We start from the raw sequence: 13,751 nt of genomic DNA, 5'->3' as shown, positions 1-13,751 counted from the left end.
TCTCTAGACATCCAGGGGGATCTAGAATTATTATTCTTTAAGGGCACGTGTTTGGCCTGAGCCTTCCGGATCTCCTCCTTGAATGCCTCCCACTGTTCTGACACTGATTTACCCACAAGTAGCTGTTTTCAGTCCACTGTGACCAAATCACTCCTTAACGTAGCAAAATTAGCTTTTCACCAATTCGGAATTTTTATTCCAGGCCTATCCTTGTCCCTATCCATAACCAACTTGAATCTGACTGAAGCACCTCAGTAGATCCAGTCTCCTTGTTTACCCGCTCCCCCTATCCTTGCCACGGGTGTGTCTCTGCCACTTGTTGCTCAGTCACTGAGATGATGAACCGGTGATTTGCTCCCAATCTGACACTTTTTTGTTGCTGTTTTATACTTACATTCCCAAAGGTACTGACTTTGGGGTACATTTCCATGCTGGTAACCATCCAGTACCTTGCCTAAACAATAAATATTTGGGAGCCTAAAGAGGAAATGTCTTCACAACCAATTCCAATATTGTCCCACTCCAGTGTCCACACACGTGATAGGCAGCAGAAGAGTCCCATTTTCTCTTTGCTAAAAATAAATCCAATTTTAGCACCCCACCACAGGCTGGGCTAAGAAGTACTAACTCAATACAGACTGGGACCTTCCTGGTTTATATACGGAGCTACTGCTCCCTACTCTGACCAGTTGAGCCATCAGCAGAAGTGTTTTCCTTTAAAGGTATGGTGCTTGAAGTTGGAGATCCAACACTCTGGACCATTTAATAATGGGACACCGGCCACAATTTCAGTGTGCAGTGAGTTACCAGTCTTGGTCATACGCTTGCATGGATGCATCGAGCAGCTTCCCCCTCTCCCAGTGTGCAGGATTGGTGATGTGTTGAACTCTTTCCCTTGCAGTTTAAGGAGTAATCCTGGTCACGGTGACAGTTCTCGGATCTGAATTATTATTTTGGGTAACTTCATGAGGGGGAAGGGGTGAAATGGGTTTTGTGCATGCAGTCAGTCGCTTCACACACACTGCCCAGCAACTCTCTATAACATTCAGGAAAAAAACCTTTTACTAAAGCAAAATACTGCGAATGCTGGAAATACTCAGCAGGTCAGGCAACCTCTGGAGAGAGAAACAGGGTTAACGTTTCAGGTCGATGACCTATTGTCAGAATCTTTTACTGCTGTTCTGCTTGGATCATTGCAAGATGGCAGGAACTGGTTTTCAATGCGATGTCCCTTTCATGCTTGCATGTTAACACCCCTTTTTCTTGTTGTAGGATCTCTGATTACAGTAATGTACTTGTGCCTGTTGTCTGGTTGTGACAATTATCAATGGGTTTTTTTGTAAAGCAAGGAGCTGGTGGTTTGTGTTCCCCCAGTGAGAAGTGTTTAACTATGTGTTTTGTTACAGATTTCAGATAGTGGAGGAGAGTCAGAAGAGGAGGAGGAGGAGGAGGAAGAAGAGGAGGAGGAGGAGGAGGAGGTCAGCACTCTGAAAGGTGAGAATCTGACTTCCATGTTCTGATCAAGTGCATTGCTTGTCAACTTGAAATGTCCAAAAGTGCTGCACTGGTGCAAAGAGATGGTCACCCTTCTGACTCATGCAGTAAGGTTCCGTATTAAGCAAATTAACACTGTGGCGATGCTAGAGAATAGGATATCCCACTGGGAGCTTGACTTTTTTTCTAAAAAGGTGAAATTTTACAAGGAGTACTGTGTACATTTTTTTTAAAATCTTTCCTTCAATGTATTGGGTAGCCTGCATCTTTGTTGTTGAAACTTTTTGTCGTTCCTGTACAGACAGGGGGCTTCTTGTGGAAGTGAAGGTGAATAAGGAATGGCACACGGGACGAGTCACTGCTGTTGCAGCGAGCAAGCTGTCCGTGCGGTGGAAGATCAAGTTTGACTACGTCCCGACTGCAACCACTCCAAGAGACAGATGGTGAGAATATTGCTTTCTTTCTGTCCTTACTCCTCACTCTGCTCTACAACACAAGGCACGCACAGATGCTGCTTTAATGTTGGTCCCTCGGTAACCTGAAATTAACATGTGATTTCTAAGTAGGACAAGCGATTTGTCGCAGCATGACACCTCCAAGAACTACCTGCTCTCCAAGAACTACAGCTTTGCATTGAAAGTCCAGTCAGCGATAAAAACTCCACTTTATGTCTAGCAAATCACTTGTTCTAAATGTGACTATAGAGCAGCTCTATCTGTTCTTCCTTTCATCCTCGCTATTTTGAAATCAAGACACATTGCACCGTCCTCTACTTCAACTCGTTCTGTCCCCGGACTCAATGGTGGAACCCATCACCTTCCATCAGTTTTCCTTTCCTCCTGCAGTCTAACTGCTTTTAAAACTCGAGCTCGGTGTCCTGTATTCACTTTCTGCTGATCTCCTACCTCCACTCCTATCATGCACTATCCCCATATCCCTTGATTCCCTTAATATTCAAAAATCTATTGATCTCTGTCTTGAATCTCTCGACCGTTCGGTCTCTTTTGTTAGCTGTTTTGTCACTCAGCCTTTTCAAAAATAATTCAATGTTTTGCACATTGTGTAATATTTGGAATCTGTAAAAATGTGTTGAAACTAATCCATCCTTTAATTACAACAGCTTCTAATTATAGCAGTGCCACGTGCTAGTCAGAGTAGGAATTGCAGGATAGCTCAGATGAATACGTGACTTGAGGAATGGTGCAAGGGGGAGGCATTCAAATTCCTGGGGCATTGGAACCGGTTCTGGGGGAGGTGGGACCAGTACAAAGCAGACGGTCTGCACCTGGGCAGGACTGGAACCGATGTCCGAGGCCGAGTGTTTGCTAGTGCTGTTGGGGAGGGTTTAAATTAAATTAATGGCAGGGGGATGGGAATCTATGCAGGGAGGCAGAGGAAGTAAAAAGGGGGCAGAAGCAAAAGGTAGGAAGGAGAAAAACAAGAGTGGAGGGCAGAGAAATCAAGGGCAAAAATCAAAAGAGGCCATGTTACAACATAATTCTAAAAGGACAAAGTGCTAAAAAAACAAGCCTGAAGGCTCTGAGTCTCAATGCGAGGAGCATTCATAATAAGGTGGATGAATTAACTGCGCAGATAGGTGTTAACGGCTATGATGTAATTGGGATTACGGAGACATGGCTCCAGGGTGACCAAGGCTGGGAACTCAGCATCCAGGGGTATTCAATATTCAGGAAGAATAGTCAGAAAGGAAAAGGAGGTGGGATAGCGTTACTGGTTAAAGAGGAAATTAATGCAATAGTAAGGAAGGACATTCGCTTGGATGATATGGAATCTATTTGGGTAGAGATGCGAAACACCAAAGGGCAGAAAACATTAGTGGGAGTTGTATACAGATCACCAAACAGTAGTAGGGAGGTTGGGGATGGCATCAAACAGGAAATTAGGGATGCGTGCAATAAAGGTACAGCAGTTATCATGGGTGACTTTAATCTACATATCGATTGGGCTAACCAAACTGGTAGCAATACTGTGGAGGAGGATTTCCTGGAGTGTATAAGGGATGGTTTTCTAGACCAATATGTCGAGGAACCAACTAGAGAGCAGGCCATCCTAGACTGAGTCTTATGTAATGAGAGAGGATTAATTAGCAATCTTGTCGTGCGAGGCCCCTTGGGGAAGAGTGACCATACTGTGGTAGAATTCTTCATTAAGATGGAGAGTGACAGTTAATTCAGAGACTTGGGTCCTGAACTTAAAGATAACTTCGATGGTATGAGATGTGAATTGGCTAGGATAGACTGGCGAATGATACTTAAAGGGTTGATGGTAGATAGGCAATTGCAGACATTTAAAGATCACATGGATGAAGTTCAACAATTGTACATCCCTGTCTGGCGTAAAAATAAAACGGAGAAGGTGACTCAGCTGTGGCTAACAAGGGAAATTAGGGATAGTGTTAAATCCAAGAGGCATATAAATTGGCCAGAAAAAGCAGCAAACCTGAGGACTAGGATAAATTTAGAATTCAGCAGAGGAGGACTTAAGGGTTTAATTAGGAGGGAAATAGAGTATGAGAGTAAGCTTGCAGGGAACATAAAAACTGACTGCAAAAGCTTCTATAGATATGTGAAGAGAAAAAGATTAATGAAGACTAATGTAGGTCCCTTGCAGTCAGAATCAGGTGAATTCATACTGGGGAACAAGGAAATGGCAGACCAATTGAACATATACTTTGGTTCTGTCTTCACTAAGGAAGACACAAATAACCTCCCGAAAATACTAGGGGACTGAGGGTCTAGCGAGAAAGAGGAACTGAGGGAAATCTTTATTAGTCAGGAAATGGTTTTAGGGAAATTGATGGGATTGAAAGCCGATAAATCCCTAGGGCCTGATAGTCTGCATCCCAGAGTACTTAAGGAAGTGGCCCTAGAAATAGTAGATGCATTGGTGGTCATTTTCCAACATTCCATGATCAGTTCCTATGGATTGGAGAGTAGCTAATGTAACCCCACTTTTTAAAAAAAGGAGAGAGAGGGAAAACGGGTAATTATAGACCGGTCAGCCTGACATCGGTAGTGGGAAAAATGCTAGAATCAATTATTAAAGATGTAATAGCATCGCATTTGGATAGCAGTGACAGGATCGGTCCAAGTCACCGTGGATTTATGAAAGGGAAATCATGCTTGACAAATCTTCTAGAATTTTTTGAGGATGTAACAAGTAGAGTAGATAAGAGAGAACCAGTGGATGTGGTGTATTTGGACTTTCAAAAGGCTCTTGACAAGGTCCCACACAAGAGATTAGTGTGCAAAATTAAGGCACATGTGATTGGGAGTAATGTATTGACATGGATAGAGAACTGGTTGGCAGACAGGAAGCAAAGTGGGAATAAACTGGTCCTTTTCAGAATGGCAGGCAGTGACTAGTGGGGTACCGTAAGGTTCAATGCTGGGACCCTAGCTATTTACAATATACATTAATGATTTAGACGAAGGAATCAAATGTAATATCTCCAAGTTTGCAGATGACACCAAGCTGGTGGCAGTGTGAACTGTGAGGAGGATGCTAAGAGGCTGCAGGGTGACTTGGACAGGTTAGGTGAGTGCTCAAATGCATGGCAGATGCAGTATAATGTGGATAAGTGTGAGGTTATCCACTTTGGTGGCAAAAACAAGAAGGCAGATTATTATCTGAATGGTGTCAGATTAGGAAAAGGGGAGGTGCAACGAGACCTGGGTGTCATGGTACATCAGTCATTGAAAGTTGGCATGCAGGTACAGCAGGCGGTTAAGAAAGCAAATGGCATGTTGGCCTTCATAACGAGGGGATTTGAGTACAGGAGCAGGGAGGTGTTGCTGCAGTTGTACAGGGCCTTGGTGAGACCACACCTTGAGTATTGTGTCCTTCTCTAATGGAGTCTAATGTGTTTTGCAAGACAAAATTGTATTTATGATGATGTGTACGATTTCATCTTTGTCCCCGATGTTGGCTATAAGTCCTGCATTAAGTGAAGAATAGGTTTGAAGCAGAACAGAGGCCCCTCTTGTGTTTCCACAACAATATGATAAAATGGTGTGCCAGAGTCAAATGCTTTATGCCTGTGTTCACAGTACACGGCAATGTGTTGTGGGCCTACACCCATTAGGATGAAGTTGCAAATATCCAGTCTCCATTTTTGATCGGGTCAACTAAATATCTGACATGTGGAAACCTGTCCCCTTCTTGAGTCTCTAAACAAAATATTGAGAAATATAACGCTTTCATTTGCCATATAAGGAATATACAGCCGCTTGTTGTGGGGACATAACCCACTTACTTAGGGCCAAAGCTTAGAGATTGTAAGTTGTGCATTGGACATAGATATCTAAGCTTTTTCAGCAGTGGATCAGATAGGTGTACAGTGATTGTGAACGCAGGAGTAGGCCATTCAGCCCCTTGAGCCTGTAAGGCCCTCAAATCTGTCACCAAGCTCATGGTCTACAGGACTGTAGTAATACCCGTCCTCCTGTATGGCTCAGTAACATGGACCATGTACAGTAGACACCTCAAGTTGCTGGAGAAATACCACCAACGCTGTCTCCGCAAGATCCTACAAATTCCCTGGGAGGACAGATGCACCAACATTAGTGTCCTCGACCAGGCCAACATCCCCAGCATTGAAGCTCTGACCACACTTGATCAGCTCCGCTGGGCAGGCCACATAGTTCGCATGCCAGACACGAGACTCCCAAAGCAAGCGCTCTACTCTGAACTCGTCCACGGCAAACGAGCCAAAGATGGGCAGAGGAAACGTTACAAGGTCAACCTCAACCTCCCTGATAAAGTGCGACATCCCCAAGTGCGACACCTGGGAGTCCCTGGCCAAAGACCGCCCTAAGTGGAGGAAGTGCATCCGGGAGGGCGTTGAGCTCCTTGAGTCTCGTTGCCGAGAGCGTGGAGAAATCAAGTGCAGGCAGCGTAAAGAGCGTGCGGCAAACCAGACTCCCCACCCACCCCTTCCCTCAACCACTGTCTGTCCCACCTGTGACAGAGACTGTGGTTCTCGTATTGGATTGTTCAGCCACCTAAGAACTCATGCTAAGAGTGGAAGCAAGTCTTCCTCGATTCCGAGCGACTGCCTATGACGATAATGATGAGCCTATACCATCATTCAATTATCTCTTGTTTGATTGGTATCTTAATTCCGTTTACCTGCCTTAATACCCTTACCTAACAAAATCTACCAATCTCAGTTTTGAAATGTTGGATTAACCAAGCCCAATCAGCTTTTGGGGGAGAGAGTTCCAGATTTCCACTGCCCTTTGTGTGAAGAATTGCTTTCTGATGTCACCCCTGAATGGCCTGGCTCTAGTTTTAAGGCTATATGCCCTTGATCTGGGCTCCTCCCCCACCAGAGGAAATAGTTTCTATCTGTCCCATCATATCCTTTTAATCATCTTAAACACCTCAATTAGCTCACTCCTTAATCTTTTATACTTGAGGGAATACAAACTTAGTTTATGAAACCTGTCCGCATAATTAACCCCTTTTAGCCCCGGCCTCATTCTGGTGAATCTGCATTGCGTGCCCTCCAAGGCCAATATATCCTTCCTAAGGTACGATGCCCAGAACTAACGGCTCTACAGAAATAAAAACAGAAAATGCTAGAAATACTCAGCAGGCGAGAGAAATAGAGTTAATGTTTCAAGTCGATGAGTGGGCAGATTAAATCATGTCAGCTATGGTTCAGTGGGTAGTACCCTCGCCTCCGAGTCCAAAGATTGTGGGTTCAAGTCCCACTCCAGAGGCTTGAGCACAGAAATCTAGGCTGACACTCCAGTGCAGTGCTGAGGGAATGCTGCATTGTCGGATGAAACTTTAAACCGAGGCTCCGTGTGCTCACTCAGGTGGACGTAAAAGATCCCATGGCACTATTTTGAAGAAGAGCAGGTGAGTTATCCCCAGTGTCATGGCCAAAATTTATCCCTCAATCAACATCACAAAAAAAAACATTATCTGGTCATTATCACCTTGCTGTTTGTGGGAGCTTGCTGTGCACAAATTGGCTGCTGTGTTTCCTACATCACAACAGTGTCTACACTTCAAAAAGTACTTTGAAGTGCTTTGGGACATCCGGTGGTCCTGAAAGGCACTATATAAATGCAAGTTTTTCTTTCTTCAAAGCAATTTAGAGTCAGCAGACGTATGATTAAACATATCCAGCTGTCAATCTGTTGTGTTTCTTGTAGTTCTTGTAGCATCATATTCTCTTCCTTTAATCTGTCTCTTTCCTTCACATCTACTCCCTATCTGCCTCTTGAATCTGTGTGTCAGTCAGCATCTTGAGTGTGAGTCTGTATCATCTCTTACTGATTCTCCCGCTGATTCCATTTCATAGAATCATAGAAATTTACAGCACGGAAGGAGGCCATTTCAGCCCATCGTGTCCGCGCTAGCCGACCAAGACCTATCCAGCCTAATCCCACTTTTCAGCTCTTGGTCCAGCGCCCTGTAGGTTACGACACTTTAAGTGCATACCCAAGTATCTTTTAAATGTGGTGAGGGTTTCAGCCTCTACCACCCTTTCAGGCAGTGAGTTCCAGACACCCACCACCCTCTGGGTGAAGAAATTTCCCCTCATATCTCCTCTAAACCACCCCCCAATTATTTAAATCTATGCCCCCTGATTGTTGACCCCTCTGCCAAGGGAACTGGGTCCGTCCTATCCACTCTTTCCAGGCCCCTCATAATTTTATACACCTCAATCAGCTCTCCCCTCAGCCTCCTCTGTTCCAAAGTTAACAGACCCAGCATCTCCAATCTTTCCTCATAGCCAAAATTCTCCAGTCCAGACAACGTTCTTGTAAATCTCCTCTGCACCCTTTCCAGTGCAATCACATCTTTCCTGTAATGTGGTGACCAGAACTGCACACAATACTCCAGCTGTGGCCCAACCAATGTTTTATACAGTTCAAGCATAACCTCCTTGCGCTTGTATTCTATGCCTCGACTTATAAAGGCAAGTATTCCATATGCCTTCTTAACCACCTTATCTACCTGGCCTGCTACCTTCAGGGATCTGTGGACCTGCACTCCAAGGTCCCTTTGTTCCTCTACACTTTTCAGTGTCCTACCATTTAATGTGTATTTCCTTGCCTTGTTAGACCTCCCAAAATGCATTACCTCACACTTATCCGGATTAAATTCCATTTGCCACTGTTCTGACCACCTGACCAATACATTGATATCTTCCTGCAGTCTGCAGCTTTCTTCTTCATTATCAACCACACAGCCCATTTAGTGTCATCGCAAACTTCTTAATCATACCCCCAACATTTAAGTCCAAGTCATTGATATATACCACAAAAAGCAAGGGAGCCAGCACTGAGCCCTGCGAAACCCCACTGGATACAGCCTTCCAGTCACAAAAACTCCCATCAACCATTACCCTTTGCTTTCTGCCTCTGAGCCAATTTTGGATCCAACTTGCCACTTTGCCCTGGATCCCATGGGCTATTACTTTCGTGGGCAGTCTGCCATGTGGAACCTTATCAAAAGCTTTGCTAAAATCCATATACACTACATCGTACGCACTGCCCTCATCGACCCTCCTGGTTATCTCCTCGAAAAGTTCAATCAAGTTAGTCAGACACGACCTTCCCTTGGCCTGGGGATTTATCCACTTTTAAAGCTGCTAAGCCCCTTAATCCTTCCTCGCTCACTACTTATCTCGTCTAATATTTCACACTCCTCCTCCCTCATTACAAAGTCTGCATTGCCCCTCTCTGTTGTGAAAACGGATGCAAAGTATTCATTAAGAATCCTACCCATGTCTTCTGCCTCCACGCACAGATTTCCTTTATGGTCTCTAATGGGCCCCAATCTCTCTAGTTATCCTCTTGCTCTTAATGTATTTATAAAACATCTTTGGGTTTTCCCTGATTTTACTTGTCAACGTTCTTTCATGCTTCTCTCTTTGCTTTCCTGATATCTTTTTTAATTGCACCCTGCACTTCTTCTAGAGTTTCTGCAGTGTTGAGTTCCCGGTATCTGTCATAAGCTTCCCTTTTTTTCTTTATTTTGACCCTGTATGTCTCTTGACATCCAGGGGGCTCTAGATTTGTTAGCCCCACCCTTAGTTTCTCCTCCTTGAATGCCTCCCACTGCTCCGACACTGATTTACCATCAAGTAGCCGTTTCCAGTCCACTTTGGCCAAATCCCATCTCAGCTTAGCAAAATTGGCTTTACCCCAATTGAGAACTTTTATTTCTGGTCTTTTCCATAACTACCTTAAATCTTACTGAATTATGATCACTAGCACAAAAATGCTCTCCCACTGATGCCCCTTCCACCTGCCCCTCTTCATTCCCCAAAACTAAGTCCAGAACCGCCCCCTCCCTTGGGCATGTTACATACTGGCTAAAGAAGCTCTCCTGAATGCATTTTTAGGAATTCCGCATCCTTTCTACTATTCACACTACCTTTTTCCCAGTTAATGTTAGGGTAGCTCTATAGTTTTTGCACTTCGCAGCAATTTGCCCACTTATTTGTCCTTCTATCTCCCTCTGATTGCTTGGGCGTCCATAGTACACTCCCAGTAGTGTGATCGTCCTTTTTTGTTATTTAATTCAACTCATATGGCCTCGTTTGATGTCCTCTCTAACATATCATTCTCACAGCTGTAATTGTTTCCTTAACCAATACTGCGACCCCCTCCCCCCCTCCTTTTTACCCCCCCCCCCCCTCTCTATCCCATCTGAAAACCCTGTAACCAGGAATGTTGAGCTGCCATACCTGCCCTTCTTTCAGCCATGTCTCCATAATAGCTATAATATCATACTGCCAAGTCTCAATCTGTGCTCTCGGCTTGCCTTATTTCCTATATTCCTTATAGAATTTATTCCTTCTAATGTGATCATTTTCTTTCAGGCACACATTAACATTTCACTTTGGCCCAGAAACTTCGAATTGTAAAATATTCATGCTGATGAACCATCACCACCTCCCTGGCTAACTGCTGTAAACCAGCCAAGAGGGACAGTTGTCATTTTTGTGAATACTTCATGTGGCTGAGAGTTGTTTTAATTGATTCAGTTTGATGTGTTTTAACCCTGCAGGATTGAGAAGGGAAGTGTGGATGTGAGGCTGATGAAACCAGCATCTCCAGAATACCAGACGCCTGACACACTGGGTGGGGAGGAGGACATATCTGTGGAAACAGGATCAACTTCAGACAGTACCAGAATGGAGCCAGACACCACACAACCGACAACCAGCAGAGAGACTGTGGAAGCACTTGTGGTCAGCTTCAGGTGAGGGAGCAGATGGTTCATCTGACTTGTCTACCTTCCACGTCGCAGCTCAAGGAAAATGTGCAAACGTAACCGCAAAGAACATGCTTATATTTAAATGTGACTCGTCATGATAAAACTGACGTGTGGTGGTTGTCCAGTTTTATTCCCAGAAACAAAGAGGGGGCATTTCTCCGTAATTTGCTTTTCAATGTCCGCTCCTTTTAAGGGAGTGGCTTGTACTGGCAACCCTTGTCTAAGTGGCCATTCTTGGTTATTGAGCATCAATGGTCTACTGTGCCCTGGGAGCATCCCATCTGAGGCCAATTCTAATTTGGTCCTCACCTGTGCATTTTCCAGCATGGGTCACAGTGGAGCGGGAGTGGGAACACTGGCTAAGTTTATTCAAATGTTATTTCCCCCCGCCCCCCCCATGCACACTGGAGCCAATGGTAGTTGCGAAAGTTCTTCGACAGCATCTCACAAACCCGCGATCTCTACCACCTAGAAGGGCACAGGCAGCAGGAGCACCACCACCTACAAGTTCCCCTCCAAGTCACACACCATCCTGACTTGGAAATATCTCGCCGTTCCTTCATGATCACTGGTTCAAAATTCTGGAAGTCCCTCCCTGACAGTGCTGTTGGGAGTACCTTCACCACACGGACTGCAGCAGTTTAAGAAGGGGGCTCACCACCACTTTCTCAGGCAATTAGGGATGGGCAATAAATGCCGGCCATGCCAGCGACGCCCACATCCAATGAACACTTTTTAAAAAGTTGAGTGGCAAACTCTCCTCATCCCCGGGATTGAACCTAGATGTTGTGGGTCATTATTACACTGCACAGTACATTTATCCACTGAGTCTCCGGGAACACTCCCATCATTACTTCCAAGTTAAATGTTTGTGGCTGATTGCCTCCAGTCTATGAATCAGTAGCTACAACTGCCACGCAATGACTATCTCCAACAAGCGAGAGTCTAACCACCGGCCCTTGACATTTAATGGCATTACCATAGCCGAATCCCCCACCATCAACATCCTGGGGGTTACTATTGACCAGAAACTTAACTGGACCAGCCACATAAATACTGTGGCAACAAGAGCAGGTCAGAGGTTGGATATTCTACGGCGAGTGTCTCACCTCCTGACTCCCCATCTACAAGACACAAGTCAGGAGTGTGATGGACTCTCCACGTGCCTGAATGGGTGCAGCTCCCAACAACACTCGAAGCTCAACACCATCCAGGACAAAGCAGCCTGTTTCATTGGCACCCCATCCACCACCTTAAACATTCCCTCCACCACCGGCGCACCATGGCTGCAGTGTGCACCATCTACAAGATGCCGTTCCTTCATCGTCGCTGGGTCAAAATCTTGGAACTCCCTCCTGAACAGCGCTGTGGGAGTACCTTCACCACATGGACTGCAGCGGTTCAAGAAGGCAGCTCACCACCACCACCTCAAGGGCAGTAAATGCTGGTCTTACCAGCAATGCCCACATCCCATAAATGAATAAAAAAAAATACAGCCATGTAGCCTGGCATTTGCTATTGCTATGCTTTTATTGTCTTGAGATGAGGTGTTGCGCCAATCTGCTCCCATTTTTATTTATTTTTTAAAAGTGACTATGGTTTAATTTAAATTATTTTTTTCTCTCTCCTATTTAGAAACGCTTTGCGGTATTTTCTGCCACCAAATTATAGGATAACAAAGGAGGAGCTGAGTTCAATGACGCCAGAAGAGCTGGCTTCATTCCCTCTGGTAAGTTTTAACATATTTACTTAATATCTCCCCTTTATTTCTTCTAAGTGTCTGCATTGCACATGTTCTGTGATTCTGTGCTGAGGAGGTTGGCAGATGCTAAAGACTTGCCTCCATGCCTCCTCGTGTGTCGCTGTACAAACTAGCTCGCTGGTAGGACTTGCATAAGAGTTAGCTTGGCTAAGTTGGTTGCACTCTAGGGCTTGAGCACATAAACTTGGTTCGTACTTTAGTGCAGTGTTGGGATATTGTCTTCTGGTTGATTCAGGAAACCAAGGCCTTGTTTGGGTAGCTCAGGTGGATGGAAAAGATCCCTTGGCACTGTTTGAGGAAAAGTCAAGGAGTTCAACCTACACTGCTAAACAGATTAATTGGACATTCATTTTCTGTTTGTGGGATCCTGTTGTAAATTGCCTGCTGTATTTGCTGATTGTAATGGCTGCATTTCACCAGTAATTCATTGGTTATGAAGCCCTTCATTGGATGCAAGAATATGCTGTAGAAATGCACATCTTTTATTTCCTGACTTTCCACACCTCCACACCAAACCCCTCTCATCTCTTGGGGGAATTAGTACCTTCCCTGTAAAGTGCTTTGGAACATCCAGTGGTCATGAAAAGCGCTATATAAATGCAAGTCTGTCTGTCTTTTTCATTAAGATTGAAAACTCAGTACGTGGAGAATTGCAGGTTTAAATTTTCTATCTTGTATCCCAGCATTCTGTGACACATTGTCGGGATTGCTGCTGTGCTTCCAATCCCCTCTCTCTCAAAATATATCTATATATCCACAGATGTAGGCAGTCCTTAGAGGGGAACATTAGCACCACATGTTGATGCACGATGAAATGGCAAAGCACCAGTAAACGGTCCACGTGGCAAGTTGTTGATCTAAGCCAGAGTGCTGGGGGATGGTTGATCAACGTTTCCTTCCTGATGTACCCGGAATCTGAAGAGGAAAGGGGTATTGTGCCTCCAGTGCGGGCTACAAGAACAGGTTGAGGTTAGACTGGATGTGGATTGAGTGCTGCTGGCCAGGGAATCATGCGTACTTGTGTGATGGAGAGTGGTGACTTACTGTGCCTGCTTGGAATCCCTCAATCTTTCGGTAACAAAATCTGTACATTGCTTACCTACCTTCCAAGGTAAAGGAGGTTGTTGGAAGAAAGACTTGGATTTATATAGCGCCATATACAACCTCGGGACATCCCATAAATGGTAATATGTTGATGATCAGATAATCTGTTCCAGTGATGTTGATT

General features: G+C 44.8%; 1 protein-coding gene across 1 annotated transcript in view; it reads left to right on the top strand.

Annotated features, from left to right (window-relative positions):
- The window catches only part of morc2 (MORC family CW-type zinc finger 2), a 78,792-nt gene that overhangs the window by 59,315 nt on the left and 5,726 nt on the right, over positions 1 to 13,751 (top strand). Inside the window, exons 21-24 of the mRNA XM_070887944.1 lie at positions 1,407 to 1,494; positions 1,796 to 1,937; positions 10,552 to 10,746; positions 12,397 to 12,490. Of these exons, the coding sequence (XP_070744045.1) occupies positions 1,407 to 1,494; positions 1,796 to 1,937; positions 10,552 to 10,746; positions 12,397 to 12,490 (519 nt within the window). The remainder of the gene's footprint in view (positions 1 to 1,406; positions 1,495 to 1,795; positions 1,938 to 10,551; positions 10,747 to 12,396; positions 12,491 to 13,751) is intronic.

The sequence above is a fragment of the Pristiophorus japonicus genome, chromosome 8, assembly GCF_044704955.1.
Source record: "Pristiophorus japonicus isolate sPriJap1 chromosome 8, sPriJap1.hap1, whole genome shotgun sequence".
Classification (NCBI taxonomy): Eukaryota; Metazoa; Chordata; class Chondrichthyes; family Pristiophoridae; genus Pristiophorus; species Pristiophorus japonicus.
This window is presented reverse-complemented; position numbering and strand designations above follow the sequence as displayed.